Source organism: Cricetulus griseus, chromosome 5 (genome assembly GCF_003668045.3).
Source record: "Cricetulus griseus strain 17A/GY chromosome 5, alternate assembly CriGri-PICRH-1.0, whole genome shotgun sequence".
Lineage (NCBI taxonomy): Eukaryota > Metazoa > Chordata > Mammalia > Rodentia > Cricetidae > Cricetulus > Cricetulus griseus.
In genome coordinates, this window is record NC_048598.1 from 175380711 (window position 1) to 175399436 (window position 18726).

The 18726-nt window shown below is 47.4% G+C and overlaps 1 protein-coding gene across 1 annotated transcript in view; it reads right to left on the minus strand.

Annotated features, from left to right (window-relative positions):
- Ptprn2 (protein tyrosine phosphatase receptor type N2) overlaps positions 1-18726 on the minus strand; it is a 680302-nt gene that overhangs the window by 392953 nt on the left and 268623 nt on the right. The window contains exon 6 of the mRNA XM_027417041.2: positions 6397-6745. Within this exon, the coding sequence (XP_027272842.1) occupies positions 6397-6745 (349 nt within the window). The remainder of the gene's footprint in view (positions 1-6396; positions 6746-18726) is intronic.

An 18726-nucleotide genomic window follows, 5' to 3' on the forward strand; every position in this document is an offset into this window, starting at 1 on the left:
CAGCTGAACTGGGTTCCTGGGAGATCACAGACTCTGGACCAACAACTAGGGAGCCTGCATGGGACAAACCTAGGCCTTCTGCATGTATGTGAATGTTGTGTAGCTTGGTCTGTTTGTGGGATCTGTAGCAGTGGGATCAGGGTCTATCCCTGGTGCTTGAACTGGCTTTGGGGAACCTATTCCCCATGCTGGGCTGCCTAGCCAAACCAAGCTTGATGTTGTGGGAGAAGCTTGGTCCTTCCTCAACTTAATGTGTCATTCTTTATTGATCCCCATAGGAGGCCTTCTGGGAGACAGAGGAGTGGATGGAGTGGGCAGACGGGAAGTGAGGGAGGGGATAGGAGGGTAGGAGGGAGGGAAAACTGGCCAGAATGTAAAACAAATGGAAAAAATGAATTTTTTAAGAAAATAATAAAAAGTAATCAAAACAATTTCTGGATATATGCTAAGCCTCACTATAAGCACATGAAATGTAATTGGTCTGTGTCCTTATAAAGATAAGGACAACGCAATCCTTAAATCAAGAGGCCGAGTGTTGGGAAGCTGCTACTCTCCCCAGGCATGGACACCAGGAGGTGGTCAGATATGTGGCACATACTAAGAGCACTTTCCAAGGTAGGAAAACACATATGTAGATGACTGACAGCTTTTCATAAGTATTGAATAAATCCCATGGCTGTGGGTGAACATCATTAGCCAAACAGGCAATCTGCAAGAGTGCTCCCTCCCCCAGGGCCTCCACAAGCATGGGGCAAGTGTCTGTTCTCTGTCCTCAACTTGCACAGCCTCTCCAAAGACAAAGGCCTTGACTTGTCGTCTGTTGCTACCTCAGCATCGGGTCAGTTGTAATGCTCAGTCCTAGGCCCCTGCAGTGACATTTCCTGCTGCATGTCACTAGTCCAAAAATTCCTGAGCACCCCTGCAACCAACATCAGGGCTCACTGCCTCTCCACTGCCCTGGACAGGCCTTTTTCCCCTTCAGATGCAAGCTCAACTCTAGCTCTTCACTGTGTTGTGACGGGTGGGGGAACTGTCAGGACGGAGCGGAAAGGGAGGACAAGCATCATCATGGTGCTGCCACACCCTGTTGTGTAGCATGCTGACTACAACAAAATGGAGCATTCAAGTGTCCTCCAGGACATCCCTGCATACTCTCTCAATGTGCTGGACCATGCACACTGCCCTTCAAGACCCTGTTCTCCTGAAGAAGAAGGTCAGATAAAAGGAGACATGGTCAACAGCCATGTCCCCAGTTGTGGTGAGCTATGAAACAGACACTTCCATCTTCCAGATGAAATAAAGTGTACCTTCTACAATCACTATGCCTCATCTAAGAAAGGATTTCCTCCTGCATCTATATAGTGAATTACAGCTTTAAGAACATTTGTGGGACACCATGGAAGGTTCTAGGTTGCTGGCTAGCAAACAGGGATTCAGTAGCACATAGTGGGATCCCCCTGCCTTAACTGCTATAAACCAGACATTGGGCACCTTATGTTCACACTAAGAACCACCAAGGCATCACTGTCACCCACTTAATGATGGACTGCAATGAAATAATCTTTTGTGACAGTCCAGCTGCCCCACTGGAAGATGAAGCACAGCTAAGCCTGGTCAAATGCCATCCAAGCAGGTCTTCTTTTGTTCTGTCCATTGCACTACAGATCTCTGAGCTCTGGCTAGCTCACAATGACATTTTAAGTAGCTTTCAGTGCTTCATGTGGGCTCTAGCAGGGCAATTACATGAAATGTCAGAACATCAAATATGTAGTCCTGAAGTAGGAGATCAACTCTCAGTGACTCTGCACGCAGAACTGTGCGGGCCTGACCTACCGAAATTATATGTCTTTGCAGGGTCGCCCAAACAAAACGCTACATGCTTTACAGAGTGAGTGATAGCACGCAGACAGCTTCACTGCAAAACTGCTTCCACGAGAAGGATGTGAATCACACTTAACAGCTTCTGCCACCTTAGTGTGTAGGAAGGCTATTTTAGCCACATCAATACTTATCTTGTTTTCTATACGCCCCGTCATCTCACCATCACTCCTCACATTTATTATTCCTCACCATCTTCATCCTTAACCCCTTACATACCGTCCTTACCATCACCATCACTCCCACGGTAATCACCGCCTTTACCGTAAACACTACCACACCAGCATTGTCACCCCCACCGAGATCACCGCCACTAATCTTGCTTCCTTTCTAACCACCTTCACCATCATCATGACCACCATCCTTAAAATCATCATCGCCAGCATCATCACTGCCTTTATTATTTCTTCATCACCGTCTCCACAATCTCCTCCATCAATCACCGTCACCCTCACCAGCATCTTGAAGAAGTAAGTGACTTGCCCCTTTTGTTTAGAGGACACACAGTTTGTTTGACTGCTGAAGCCCATTTAGTTGTTGCTTATTTTCAACAGACTCAGAAAAATTCAGTTATTATCTTATCCTGTCTTCATTTGGGTTTCTGCCAAGAGACGTGAAGGTCTACATCAGTGTCTTCTCTATATTTACGGGGAAAAAGAAAATTCCAACAAGGTGAAAATGTGCTCACTACAATTCGAGAGGTGTATCACAGTTAGGTGTCATTCATCTCTCAAAGGTATATATGTGCAAAGTTCAGGCTGGGACAGGCACCCATTGGGTCTGTTTCATAGGATTCTGCTTTCAAGCAATCAACCTTTTCATTCCATGTGGTCATGTGGGAAAGAAGGAAAGTATTACATGTGTGGCCTTGGTAGAGAATTGGAGAATAGAAGGCAAACTGCTCTGTGCAAGTGCAGGCTTCTGTGTACACGTGCAGGCATTCCTGTGCACATCCATGGAGGTGGATCTCAGGTGACTTGCTCGTCACTTTCAGTTTTATTCTTTCTCACCAAACCTGGAGCGAGGCCATGTGGCCTCCATCATTCTCCTGTCTCTGTCCTCACAGTGCTGGGTTTACAGGCACAACCCTGGCCATACACAGCTTTTCAGATGGGTTCTGGTGTCTGAATTCAGGTACTCAGAATTCAGAACTTTACCATGTAAGACTTTGTTCAAAGACTCCGGCAGTGGCAGTGGGTGGGGGGAGCGAGAACCTGATGTTAAGAGCAAAGGGACAAGACAAGTAGACATCTGCTACCTAGTGACAGAACTCAGGGATGAGCCTCATGAGTCTAGCAAATCATGCCCCCCCCCACATGTCCTGGGTGAAATAGAATGATTCTCATGTATCTGTTGTGCAAGATGTATGTCCTTGTTATTTTTATACTTGGTTAGGCAAACTGCCAACAATCTTTTGTCAAGCCCCATTCCCATGGTAAGTGTAATCCATTTCTGGCATTGGAGGTTGCCCTTGGTGATATAAGATGTCTAGCTGGGGCATTGTCTCCCCAACTATATGGTGACTATAAACACATATATAAAAGGAATTTTAATGACCCAAGCCTAGGACCTGTTAGCCAAAGCAAAACAAAACAAAACAAAAATCTTGGTAGTGTTTAGCTGGTATTTAGGCAGTTGGTTCTTGGCAAATCCAGCTTTCTCTGAAGTGATACAAACTGATGGGGGACGTCCTTCTGTGTATATGTTTCTCTTATTGGTTGATGATTAAACACTGTTTGGCCAATAGAGGCAGGAAGATAGGCAGGGCTAAGAAACAAGGAGAAGGCTGGGGAGAGAGGTGCCATGAAAGAGTCACCATGTACCTACGGGGAAGTTAGGATGCACCAGTGTTCCCTGGTAAGATAAGGCCATGTAGAAATACATAGATTAGTAGTTATGGGTTAATAATTAAGACAGAGCTAGCCAATAAAAAGCCCTAGCCATCAGTCAACGGTTATATAATTAATATAGGGTCTCTGTGTGTTTAATTGGGTCTGAAGCGGTGGCAGGACCTGGCAGGACAAGAAAACTACAGCAACACCAAATATTTGGTTGGACACCACCATGAAGCTTTGAAGGTTTTGCTCTCCCGGAAAACAAAGTCGATGATAACGCAGCTCTTGAAGGCTAAGTGAGCGACAACTGGGATAACTTGCAGAGGAATCCATTAATTCATTCATTCACCCAGTAAACAGTGCAGCTGTCCCAGGAGCCCCAGGACACAAGCGACAAATGGAGGGTATGGTACAATGCCACAGCTGAGCCCAATGGGGGCAGCGGAGAGACGGCAGCAAACTCTTACCACATATCCATGGGAATGTTTTAAGGAGAGGATTGGGGTTGAGGTGTTTTGGATTTTTGTGTGTGTGTGGTTTCCTTTTTGTTATTTTTTTCCCTAGGCTGGGCTCAGCATATCAAGGGACTAGAAAGCTTTTTTTGTAGTCAGTCCCAGAGTTGTATGTGGATGATAAAGCCAGAGCTTACCATAAGCTCTCGGTGACCCACCCCACCAGCAAACTTAAAGGAGACAAAGGCAGGGTAGTGGGTGCCTCCCAGAAGCACAGATCACTCCCATAAACGCCCCCACTAAGATCAAACAGATCTGGTCATGAGCCAGACACAGGGCGGACATGACCTAAACATCACTGGGATATGATCAGCAAAATTCAGAATGTGATGAACTCCTTCAGAGAACTGACCAGGATCCTGAGCAAACAACTGCAGACAAGAGTAAGGAGAAGCCTAGATGTTTCCAGAAGCCCAGAGGCCTGCACAGGCCTTGCTTCAGAAGAACTAATTATAAGAAATGTGATGCAGTTGGCAAGTGAGGGCCCTGAAAAGACGCTCTGTGACACTGTCATTATTAATCCTACGTGCAGTGGCGTCGCTGTGGCTGGGTCTATATGCTGTCCCTTATCTCTGTATGCCCTACTGGAGTGTGGAAATGTACAGTAACATAATGGCTGAATTCTGTTCAAAATCACCCAGGGAGGATGGGGGTGTAGAGCCTGATGGGCCAGGAAAAGCCATGTGCTGAGGACATGCACAGGGTTCCCTCCCCAGTTCTGCTTATTTTGTGTTTAGCATTTTATGTGGCACCTTTAAAAGCATACAGTGAAGTTAGGATCACACGTACGGCAGCTTGGGAAAGTAGCCTACACCCTGGGCAAGCAGCCGTGATCACTGGGCAATGGAGGCCGTAGGCATGGGTAATCTATTCACAAACATACCCCACTTTCCAATTACATTTTCATCCCTTGGTACAAAATTGGTATCTACCTCTTCTTAGTTCCAATAACTATGGCAGAGTCCAGAAATAAATAGGATTTTTTTTTTAGGTTACGGGAGATAGGGTAGGAGACAGTCAGAGAGAAGCAGAGGACCCTACCCTACCATGAAGGAGAAGCAGCAGGGCACACAGAGAAGACATGGACATCTCCCTTTAGCAGACTTGATGAGGTGATGGGCAAGGACCAACTTTGGCGTCTGTATGCAGGCATGTGCAGGCCTATGCTAGCAAGTGAGGCTGTTTAAGACAGTACAGGAGCTAAAAGAGTGCAGAAGGTCACTGGGTCAAGGCAAGGGGTTCCTCAAAGTGCTAATACTTTAAGATGGTAGGAACAGCCTCTACAGGCACAATATTGCAAGGAAAGGCCAGCTGTTGGCTGCAGTCTCCTTAGCAAACACGGGTAGCATATGCAGTCTCTCTGTGCACATGCATCTCTAGGGGGCACACCACTTGGTTCATGCATGCTGTCCCTAAATCATGAATGAAAGGAGAATCTTCTTAACCGCCGTATCTTAATTGCATTCCAAAAAAAAAAAAAAAAAGATGACAGCATTTGAATTGACAAGGAAGACAGGAGGATGAGGCTGTCTGCCTGGAATGCAGCCGTGAAAACCAGGTCTGCCAATACAAACCAAGCTTTGCTTACAGTAGACAGAATGATGCCCGTGCAGTCAGTCACCAGCTGATTCCCCAAAGTGCTATCTGCATGGGTGTAGAATCTCTATAGGTTGAAGTTATAACATAATAATACCTCTTTGGGATGGTCTTAGCAAAAGGTTGTTAGGAAGCAAGTGGACCAGAACCTACTACATGATATAAAGGAACAGGAGCCTGTGCCTAAGCTGTCATCCCTTGTAGATGCCGTCATAGCCAATAGAAAGCCACAAAAGTTCACCACTCTCACCAAGAAACTGAAAACCACAGTACTGACAAGGGCCACACTGAGGTCTGCACTACACACTGCATTGTGGGTGGTACTAACTGCAGACTGGACACCTCTGAGGATTAACTACTTAACCATACCTGAGTGTGTAGTTACGGATTGGGCCACCCAGAATGACACAGCACGGAATGTCTGACAGCATTTCTAATCTGTGTTGCAAAACACACGGTAGATGGCACAGTCCAGGGGCCAGCCTTTAGAGGTGAGAGATAAACCAGCCATCTATACCCAACTGGAAGATGTCATTAAGGCCAATGCAGTGAGAGCAGACCACAAAAACACTCACCGTCTCCCATGCTTGGGGAGTCCTTGGAGTCTCCTGGAGGTAACATCCATCTCTGAGAGGCGGCAGGTGCTGAGAAGGGCCTTGATGCTCTGACAGGGCTATGTAGAAGGTACCGTGGCCCTGCATCATTGCCTCTGGGAGGCCTCTGAGCAGTGTAGGCACCGAGTGCTGCAATCAGCTGCTGCTTGTCCACATCGTTATCTACCTTGGGGCTCAGCTCATCTGGCTGGAGCTGGCTAAGGGGCCGCAGAAGGTTGTCAGGATACTTGACTCGGGTTGCGGGAGGATAGGTCAGAGCAGAAGTGTGAGCCACATAGGTTAGCATGTCCCCAGGGAAAGAGTCTTCACCCTAGAGGGGAAGATGAGACAAGATAAGAGTTAGGTCTCCATCAGTCTGTGCTCAAGAGGCCCTGACTCCATCCTCATGGCCCAACGGCACCAAGCATCCCTGACACATGAGCATTGTTGATTGGCCAAGATCCACACTGTGTAGTTACTGCAGCAACCATTTTTATTTACGGCTTTCTTCAGATGCAGCAGCCCATGCCATGAAAATCATACCATTCTGTGGTTCTTAATGTGTTCACAGGCGTGCAAACATCACCACTAAGTCATTCCAGAACATCCCAAATCAGAACGTTGTGCGGGGTACCCGCTCCTCTGTCACCAGTCCAGGCAACTGCTGTTTTACTTTCTGTATCTGAGAGCTTGTTACCCGGCAGACATTTCTGTAAATGGACCCTCAGACCATGTGGCCATTTGCATCTGGCCCACTTCATGGCATGTACCAAGGTCCCCTTCCTCTTCAACACTGTGTGCTGTTAACACATTCTATTTTTACACGGACCAGATGATGGACACCCAGGCTGTCTTCCACTTTGGGCTACTTTGAATAATGCTGTTAGATCACTGCAGGCTGCCAAGTCTGGGAGATGGACACATATTGGTTCTCTTGGGTATAAGACTAACAGATGAATCCATAGGGTCATATTGTCACTCTAGTTAATACTTCTGGATCTGTCAGCTTGTCTTGCAGCTCTACCAAACAAAGAATGTCATCTCATTATCCTCATAGTTATCTATACCAGTTATACTTGTGGCTAGGAAGTAGGGTCTCATCATGTTTTTGTTTTGCTTTTGTTTTGTTTGCATTCCTCCGGTGGCTACTGATGTTGAGGGATCTTATGTGCCCAGTGACCATTTGTATGTCATCTCTGAAGAAATATCAGAATCTGCTGCCTGTGTGGGTGTTTGCTGAGACTCGGGAGGATAGCTTCCCTGTAAACACCCCTCCACTTCAACAGAGGTTCCAAATGCCTGAAGCCTCTTCCTCCCAGTCCTGACTTCACTGATGCAAGTCTAAATCCTACTCCACAGAGAGAGAATATATCCCTATGTATATACTTTGTATGCATGTACATATATATATATATATATATATATATATATATATATATATATATTAGCATTGGGTGTCTCTGTGTGTATACATGTGTGCATATGGAGGCCGGAGGTTAGCATTGGGTGTCTCTGTGTGTATACATGTGTGCCGATGGAGGCCGGAGGTTAGCATTGGGTGTCTCCATGTGTATACATGTGTGCCTATGGAGGCCGGAGGTTAGCATTGGGTGTCTCTGTGTGTATACATGTGTGCCTATGGGGGCCGGAGGTTAGCATTGGGTGTCTCTGTGTGTATACATGTGTGCATATGGAGGCCGGAGGTTAGCATTGGGTATCTCTGTGTGTATACATGTGTGCATATGGAGGCCGGAGGTTAGCATTGGGTGTCTCTGTGTGTATACATGTGTGCCGATGGAGGCCGGAGGTTAGCATTGGGTGTCTTTGTGTGTATACATGTGTGCCTATGGGGGCTGGAGGTTAGCATTGTGTGTCTCTGTGTGTATACATGTGTGCCTATGGAGGCCGGAGGTTAGCATTGTGTGTCTCTGTGTGTATACATGTGTGCCTATGGAGGCCGGAGGTTAGCATTGGGTGTCTCTGTGTGTATACATGTGTGCCTATGGGGGCCGGAGGTTAGCATTGGGTGTCTCTGTGTGTATACATGTGTGCATGTGGAGGCCGGAGGTTAGCATTGGGTGTCTCTGTGTGTATACATGTGTGCATATGGAGGCCGGAGGTTAGCATTGGGTGTCTCTGTGTATATACATGTGTGCATATATATATATATGCCAGAGGTTAGCATTGGGTGTCTCCGTGTGTATACATGTGTGCCTATGGAGGCCGGAGGTTAGCATTGGGTGTCTTCTTTTATTACTCTCCAGTTTGGTATTTTGAGACAAAAACAAGAAAATTCTTATTGAACATGGAGTTTACTAATTTTGAAAGACTAGCTGGCCAGAAAGCCTCAAGGATGTTCCTGTATCCTCCTGGTCATCTTTGGAATTACAGAAATGTACTTCCTGGTTTTATTACATGGGTGTGGGGCATCCAAAATCACGTCCTTTTGTTTGTACAGGAAACACGTCACCAGCCAAGCTGTTTCCGCACCCCAAGGGACAGGTTTCCCTGCAGGAAGCGGGAGGTTAGGACATGTTTGCTATCAATCCAGGAGCAGCTCCCGTGTAGTACGACCTTGAACTGATCACTGCACCTTTTGAGACTTGTTTCTTCTGACAAAGGAGCTTGAACATCACCTCTTAGGTTCTTCTGCTGCTGTTGTCGTTGCTTCCAAAATGACGTAACTCTAGCTATCACCTAGCTCGTTTCATTTCATGTGCGAGACTTGCTTCAATCAACTGGTCTTAGAAAACAGAAAGCAAGAATGCTGTCACAGGGGCTGCCCCTCCACCATTCCCCACAGATCCAGTGACAGAGTCAGCTGCAGGCTCTGCCGCTCTGCACACACGGCCGGGTCACTGCACCAGAGGCTGGGGACTGCATCCGAATGCTCATTAATGCGCCCGCAGCATCCCTCCCTCTCCTAACTCTGATGCAGCCTGAAGGGCTCCACTCAAAGCATCTCTAATTAGCACCCCACGCTGGACAGCTCCAGGCAGAGACACCAGGCTCAGCACATCTGTGCAGCAGGCTGGGACAGACAATCTGCTCTCAGTGTTTATGCTCTGACTCAAATTAAGGAGAAGAGGAGGAAAGAACATTCCAACATATAACACAAATAAGAGTCTTAAAAATCAAAAAAGCAACAACCCAGAAAATGTTAGCTCCCCAGTATCCTACTCTCTGGTCCCATGCAATGGCACAGTCAGTTCTAAGGTGTCTAGGCAACTAGAATCAGGTGTCAAAACCAGGAGGGGACTTGTTCTTCAGCAACTCAAGGAGGGAGTCTATTCCAGACCCACCCAGACACAACTCCAGAGTAGCTTAGCATCAATCACACATAAGTGGATGGGCATGTCAGTATCCCTGGTCACTGTGTCCATCATTACTGTCATCACTGTGCTTTCTGACAGCCAGATAACCCCAAGTGTGCTGAGGAGAGGCCCAGCTGTGCTGTTTCTTCAATCTCCTCTTTTACTCAGAGTTTCCACAGTCTCTAGCTTGCAGATGTTTTGAGTTTCAACATAGCGATAATGAGGTGCTTCCAGAAGTGACATTAGGTGATATGCCAGACACCTGGAGGTTACCAACCGAGAAACAACAAGACTGGTCAGTTTTCAACTCGAGGTGGCACCTGTGGCATGAGAAGTTTCCCAGACACTTGTAGGACCTGGGTGGGGTGCTGGGTGAGGCACACAGGGAGGCATGATACATCTGAGAGTATTCCCAGAACTTTCTGAGATTCAGCAGGAGTGATTTCCCTCCAGGTACACTCCCTACTCAACTATCACTATACCAGAAAGGGCAGGGCCACTCAGCGCAGTGAGAAACAAATACGAAAGAAGGTCCATTGGGAGTAAGCGGTCCTGCCCAGCATAGCTCTGTGCACTACATAGCTCTGAAACTCCCATCTAATTCGTTCTGCTTTACCACCTGGAAGACCAGACAAAATAATTTCCCTGTCTTCGGAAGTTGCTTTACAGAATAGGGAGACTGGCGGTAACCAGACTTGGCTTAGAAGACGGCTCAGAAGAGGAATGTGATGAATGATGGCTGATATTAGTAGCATCCTTACCATCAGCAGCCCAGGAATCCCACCATTTGCAGAAGTCAACGTATGAGCATCATCATCTCTATCCACAGCATCCTCAGCATCACAGCATCCTCAGCATCAGCACCATCCCACCTGTGAGCATCACCCCTTCTGTCAGCGTGTCCTCATCACCATCAGCATCCCTGCTATCAGCAGTACACCGACCATTAGCAGCAGCATTGCTATTGCCACTGTGTGTTGAGCTTTTAATGATGCTCTGCTGGAAAGAGTCACTCTAACATGGCCCTGTCCTCAGACAGCTTGCAGGTTAACAGAGGAGCTAAGTCAGAGAAACCAATCATTAGTTAGAATCACACTACAGAGAGGTCCAGAAAATCAATCCCCTTTGGGATGAAGTGATTGCATTCAGTGGCGCTGGTCAGAGCAACTTCATGGAGCTGCGGCCTGCCACATTTGCCCGTCTGCCCAGATGATCAAGAGAGCAGCCCTCCTTGCTGTCAGATTTGCAGGCTACAGTGCCAGAGGCAAAGTCAGGCCTCCTTGGACCTGAGTGCCTCTCTTGGACCCCTGCCTGTGTCTGTTTGCACAGCTATTGCTCGGACTGACAGGAGGGCCTGGAGGTCCTGGGACTCCCACAGGGCACTCTACATAGACAGGACTCATCTGCACTGTCCACTCAGCTCATCAGATATTCTCTTGTCCAAGGAGCCAAATGAAACCAGGAAACTCAAATCAGTGCACTGTTGACCACATAACACACATCTTTCCCGGTGTGCCCAAAGGCATTGTGGACAGTCATGTTGATCAAGATGTAGCTTCAGGCCTGACAAAACAGTGCAGCTGGGGGTGGGGTCCAAGGCTCATTAATGAGATGGCCTCATAGCATGACACACATTGGATGGCTTACTGCTAAAGGGGTGTAGGTATGTATGAGCCAGACACAGACCACTGATATAAATAAGGCCTTGGCCATGGGAATGGTAGAGGGTGGCGTTTTTGTTTTCTCTGTCTCTGTCAGTTTGTTATAGATCTGTCTCTCTGTCCTCCTCTCTCCATCTGTCTGCTCCATCTCTGCCCATGTGTGTCCCTCTGCCTCTCTGTGTGTCTCAGTCTGTGTGTATCTTTATGCATGTGTCTATCTCTGTCTCTGTTTCTGTCTCTCTCCCTCTCTCTGTCTTTGTGCTTGCTTTTCTCTGTCTCTATATTTTTATGTCTGACTAGGCCTATCTCTCTCCTATGCCTCTTTCTCTCTGTACCCGACTCTCTAGGTCTCTTGATCTATATCTCAACATCCAGTGATGTTAATTTCCAAGAGGGCTAGTGCTTTGTGTGGTCTACTGTGTGCAGCTCTTCCCGACTGCACGAAGTCACCTGGACATAGCCCTCCTTCCCTTAGGGAAGATGAGAAGTCTCCTATGTACTGTGCTTTGTTGCACAGATGACAGGCTCCTGCTGGGAGAAACCAATGCCCACAGTGCTCACAGCTCACAAAACCCTGAGGGTGCAGAGCCATTAGGTGGTCAACTGAGAGTCACATGATCTCACAGAAAATCAGCCTTCTCTTGTAGGTGGGTGCTGACTGGGCCTGTGTGGATGGTGCCCCATCTGTGGGTTCAGGAACCTTCCAAAAGAAAACAATGAGTAACACAGACAAGGCTACTTCTCATGTCCCACCCCCTGCCATCCCAGCCACTCTGCCATTTCTATTTCTCATGGTGTCTTCTCCACCTGCAGCACCTGTAGCCTCCTGCTAGGCTAAGAACAGCAGAGTTCACACATGATTCACTTGACAGGCAGTGGGAAGAAAATAAGCACAAAGCGCCCCCACTTTGCTATCTCAAGTGCTTGGCTCCCCTGGGCTTTGTGTTTGCACTCTTCCTAATCGTCTTCTGTCTTCAGATGAGACACAATCACCTCACCTCACAGAGCTGGGGCCAGCACACAGACAAAGCACAACCTGGCTAACATGAAATGGAGGACCAGGTGAATTCGAAAGTGGAGTTTGGTGACTTCGATTTGGGGACTAAACACAAATCAAAGTAAGGCCTGATGAGAATTCCAGGATTCTAAATTCAGCTCCATTAGTGAGCAACTGTTTGAAAGTGGCCTTTTTAGTTTGCAGCCAAACCACTCTGCAAGTGCCATGCCGACTCTCACCTGAAGGTGGACATTTCACTGGTTCATCCTGCTTGTTATCCATTTACAGCTGGCCTCCTCTTCCAGTAGGTCAGCCATCCTGCCATCAGTGAGAGGAATCCAACTGTCCACCCAAAGGGGAAAGCAGAGGGGTAAAGGCCTGGATGTGGGTGGGGGAAGGAAAGCATCGCAGCAGGGCTACACAGATCCTCAAAAGCACCCCACAGCTGTCACGGCATAGGCTCTGGCCCTCCTGGCTACACCATTGGAGGTGCCTGGGTAGGTTATTGGCTAGTGAGCATTCCTGGCTTCCTGTACCATGCAATGCTTCTGCAGAGATCTTGCTGTCTCTGTGATGTTTGAGGAGGATTGGCAATTGGTGGCCAGAAAAAAGTAAAGGAACTCGGGAACTGTGGGATTCAGATTGCTGACTGTATCAGGCACCATTGTGTGACAGTACCTAGCCCCATGACAGCTCCCCCTGGAGTTGACAGCTCCACCTTGGTCTGGGACAGCTCCCCAGAGTGTGAAGATAGCACCTGACCTAGAGACAGCTGCCCCAGAGTGTGAGGACATCAACTAGGCAGGGGGCAGCTCCCCAGAGTGGGAAGATAGTACCTTGGTCTAGGAACAGGTCCCCCACCCAGAGTGTGAGGACATCAACTAGCCAGGGGGCAGCTCCCCAGAGTGTGAAGATAGCACCTGACCTAGAGACAGCTGCCCCAGAATGTAAGGACATCACCTAGCCAGGGGACAGCTCCCCAGAGTGTGAGGATATCAACTAGCTTGGGGACAGCTTCCACAGTGCCTGCTTTCTGTCAATAGTCAGGGAAACATTAATGAGAGCAGGAGCGGTTTTTAAAAATAAAAATCTAATGAACATTATGACATTCATGCAACCTGCCCTCCATCCTCGGCTCTATGCTGACAAAATAGACAGACGCTGCATCCCCAAACACTTCCTCCCAAGAGGCTCCTCTTCAGACACGGCTGGCTGCAGAATGGGCCTGCGGTAGACATCCATGTTATTTCTAGCTAGGTACCATCTGTGAATGCACAGTGAGGCACAAGTCTTTGTACACACATGCACACACACACACACAGACACACACACACTTAAAATAAGGTCTTGGTCTTGATCCTTCTGACTCTCCTGTCTCCAGTCCCCAAGTGATGAGATCACAGGCAAATGCCACCATGACTATGCTCAGCTTAATCTTGACCTTGTAGAGCAGAGTTGCAGGTCTTAGAATGAACAATCCTACCCAGAAGAAACCACAAAGCCAGGGCTGTAACAGTTGTTACTCTTGTGATCATGAAACCATCCTATTCTGCATCCTCACCAGAGCTGACCTCACAATTTTTATATTTTATAGTTATCCTTTAAACATTTTAAACATTTATATGACATATTTTGATCATATCCATCCATCCATCATTATCTCCCCATAAATGCTCATAGTGTCTCTACCGTGTCTCCCTCTTCCAGTCCAATGGACAGGAAGTGCTAGGTCTTGAACATTACTGCATTTCCTCAATGAATGACACTGAACAGTTCTTAAAAAGATTTAATTTTATGTATATGATGAATGACTGCATGCATGTGTGTGAACTCCATTTGTTTCTGGGGCCTGTAGAGATCAAAAAGGAGAGTGTTGGGCCACCTTGGACTGAATCGATGAATAGTTGTGAGCTAACTCGTGGGTGCCGGGAGCAGAGCCTGGGTTCTCTGCAAGAGCAACAAGTACTGTTAACCATAGATCCATCTCTCCAGCCCCAACACTGAATACCTTTGATGCCTACACTGGCCCTTTGTATAATTTTTTTTTCTAAAATAAAGTATCTGTTCAAAATTTTTACACATTTTGCATTAGGTTACTTTTCCTTTCATCTTTACCAATGGGCAAGCAGCATATAACACATGGACAAACTGGCCTCCACACAGGCATTGTTCCATAAAACCATCCCCAGATGAGGACTCGGTGTAGAGATGCCCTCTCCTCCCCCATTGCACATCCCCAGGCATCCATGATAAGCTCCTGTTACCCATTGCTTTGTCTCTTCCTCCGCCCTACTTGCTGTTGCTTCAACACGTGATTCATGTGTCAATGGCCTGTACCCCTCACCTGCTCACTTGCTGACAGACACTTTCGTTAGTTATAGCTCTGCTTGCTACTACTAAGTTGACCACAGAACTTCTGTGCAAATTTTGAATGGACACATGCTTTCACTTGGCCTGGGAGGAGATGAAGTGTTTGGGACCCAGGAAGATGATGTTCAGCTTTTAAAGACATTGTATAGTTCCAGGTCCTCCATGCCACCAACACATGGGCTCAGACTCCTAAACTTTATCTAGTCAAAGATGTAGCAGCTCTGCCAGCCTCACATTGCCAGTCTGTGGTGTTCAGGTCTCCCATCCCATCCGTCCTGCTCTTTCTGACATCTCCAAGCTGCACTGCACTCATGACGACTGTAGTCCTGGTAGGATTTCTCTGGCCCCCTGTATGAGGCTTCCTGCTCATCTTGTGTAGCTAACTCTTGACCAGTCTCTACGTGTGACAGTTGCTCTTGGAAGTACCCATGGAGCTCTTCTCCCTACTCTGGAGGTTTCCCTGTTGCTCCAATGTGTAGAGTCTAAATCCTTAGGGCTCTGTGCATCTTCAGCTACCTGGGGGTTCTTGGAAATGGTGAAGCAGCAGCTCATCTCGCTATCCATGCCGCCGTGGGTGGTACTGGAGGTCCCTAGACCATAAACAGGTTCAACAAATGACCTTTAGCTGTCCTTCTGGTCACTGTCACTCAGGATACCCATGGTCCACCTTCCCATGCTGCTTCATGTCCTTCACACTGAACACTGACTCCATTGCCATATTTACTCCATTTCAACTACGTTTTTGTTTGTTTGCTGTTTCTCTGATCAAATATGACCAAAAATTCTAAAGGGCAGGGTCAGTCTTTTGTCTTTCTAATCTCAGAGTACATTGTAGTTCATTTATATTAAATACATTCTCAAAATGTTTCCAAAATAAATTAATTAATGGTATCAGCAAGCAAGGAATTTCAGTTAGGCCCTCTTCGGTGACAATCGAAATGGGGATGTCACCGTGATCTGTGGGTAAAACTGGGGTCTGATAGTGTTCTGTGTAGCACCTGAAAGGACTCTGGGTAGATGCTACTCTGATCAATAAAGCAAGATGGTGGACATCCCACTGACAATGCAGGAATAGCTTTAGCATGGATTTAGTCATCAGTATGTGCTCAACACATGTGTCAGAGTGGCTCCTGGCCATATTGGTTGAGGAGAAGCAGGGAAACTCTATTCCCTGTGGCTTCTGTTATGAGGTAATCAGTCCAACAGACTCAAAGAGAATAAATTCAGAATTCTGTCTATGCTGGAGCCAGATTCTCCAGGATAGTTATACAGAAAAAAAGAAAGAAAGAAAACATGATTTGCAAACAATTCATTGGGAATTGGTTGCATGCTGAAACACCAGCAGTGACTACAGTTTCAATTGCTACTGAGATAGCCTGTCACCCAGGTGGGAGGGGGCGGGAGAAGCCCCACGTTCCTGGCTGACTGTGGCATCCCATGGCAGCCTGGCGAGTTGCCACACTTCTGTGCTTTGTGCAGACACTGCTCATTAGAGAGATGACTCAGCTCTCTTCTCCTTTAAGCACTCAACAGAAAATAATGAGTTCTGGGCTTTCGCACTTTTTTTTTTTAATATGAAAAAACATCTATCTGAACACAGAGGGGAAATGTGAGCCAGAAGTGCCCCCCAGCGCTCAGCTTCTGAATGACTCGTGGCCATCCCTCTGAAACCACCAGTCAGAAGATTACGATGTCCAGTAGTTCACACTGGGTCTTTTTTTTTGTTTTTCGTTTTTTTGTTTTTTTGTATTTTTTTTTTGAGACAGGGTTTCTCTGTGTAGCTTTGGAGCCTATCCTGGCACTCGCTCTGGAGACCAGGCTGGCCTCAAACTCACAGGATCTGCCTGCCTCTGCCTCCTGAGTGCTGGGATTAAAGGCGTGCGCCACCAATGCCCAACACACTGGGTCATTTTTGAAAGGGGAATAACAGCTGTGGGTTAAAAAAAAAAAAAAAGACTGGGTTATAGGCATCAGCTGGCACTGTGTGGATACCTGTGGTGTGAGGTTGTCCTGCTGGATGGTGGTGGTAGCAGGGACCCCAAAGCCTACATGATGTGAGGTGGGAATGCTATTATGGAATCCCAGCTGTGATGAATGCCAGCTCCCCTTGCCAACTGCTGATTCTTGGCTGTGCGGGATGTGGGCGGTTGCCACTGCTTCTCCTCTAAATAGTTCCAGAGCCCATAGAAACATTAAAAACCACCTGACAGCCTCTTGTGAGCAACTGTCCAAAGGAGCCAGTGTTCCAACACAGTGTGAATGGTGCTGACATCCTACATGGGGGAGACTTTGAGAACCTTCAAGGAGCCAGACACCTGTACTGGGCTCACAATACGCCAATCAGGACTGATAAAACCCTAGTGCAGAGTATGGGAACCCTCTGGACATCCCTGGGTGTTTAGCAACACACTACAGTCTTGGAAAGAAAACCGTCCATATGAGGTGGCGTGATGGGTGTTCTTTGGGAAGAAATGCTGAGCTTCACAGTTGAAGGCCCAACACACCAAGTAGTCTGACCTTTACACCATGGCCAATCTCATCCTTCGATACGAGCTAGTTCCCAGGCTCCAAGCTGCCTTCTCCTGGTACCCAGAGCTCTTTAATGTTTTCCAAAGGTAATTCAGAGTGTGACAAGGCCTGCTTGCAAGCTGACCTGAAAACATCTTGGTCACAATGCTTTCACACCTCAAAAGTCCTCTGAGGTTCTAACTCTTCCTTTAAAATATGCTTCCCATCCAAGGCAAGCCAGCTCTAGCATACTGACTGAAAGAGCTTGTACCTCAGACCTTGCTGGCAAATCTGGCCCTCAAAAAATATGCCAATTGCCTTGTGCTCAAGCCTGTCTTAGACAGATGGACAGTAGTCCAGTGCCCACACCTGAAAACCTTACTGTTTTGGGTACTGTTGATATCCTGGCTTCTCCATCTTCCTGGGTCCTGGGCAACCTGGCCCTGTTCCTGCTCCCAACTCCTCTCCTTCTCCCACCCCATGGTTTCTCCTCAGCACCTGCCTGCCACACTGTGCCAGCCCTCTCCTGGGCCTGTACCTTCTCCTTAGGGACCTTTCCTGGCTCTCTCCCTGCCCCAGGATTGCTCTTCTCCAGGATACCTTCCCTCACCCTGTAATCCCTCTTTGACAGGTGATTGCTCCTCACTGAGGACTCAAAGGCTGACAAAGATTGCATAGCTGTGCCATGCATGTGTTAGGTGACTGCATAAGGACTCTGCATACAGAAACCATGTGGAATTGGGGCCACACAGAGCTGGGCCAATGGCAGCTCAGTGACTCCAGTTTCAATGGCCCCAACTGCTGAGACTCATTCTAAACCTCTCCCATTCCCTATATAAACAATTACCTCTTGCCTGTTCTCTCTCTCTCTTATCATTTCTGCTCCCGATAGGTTAACACCTACCCCTTCCTTTGCTCCCTTTCCCAATAAACTCCACGGGAGTTTGTTGCATTTGGTGGATTGTGTTTCATTGCCCTAAGATGCAGCAGAGAACAACAGGTACCATGTCATCTTGATACTTTACCCCAGAACCCACAAAAGGGCAGTCTTTCTGTTGTCCTGGGATATCCACATTTGTGGCTTTACTAGAAATTAGAAGTCTCCAGGGATATAGCAATTGCTGACTTAAACATGTGACAGACAGGCACCAGGCCTACTTTCAATCATGTTCAGATGCTCTGCTCCTCTGGACATCTGGGCTGTTTCCACTCCTCTCCTGGACATTCTTCCTACAGACTGGTATCAGAGCTCTGACCTGAGTTCTTAGCACTAGGTTTTCTGCAGGGGTAGCTTATAGCTAGCACATCCCCAGGGTCCAGAACCTCCTTGCATTCAGCCTCACGCTTCTCATACCATCCAGAGCCAGTAGTCAGGAGGACAACTGCTGGGAGCCCAAGAACTGCTCACTCTGTCTGTACCTTATAGACAAACATACGGGCAGGTAAAGACAACCCCTGCCCC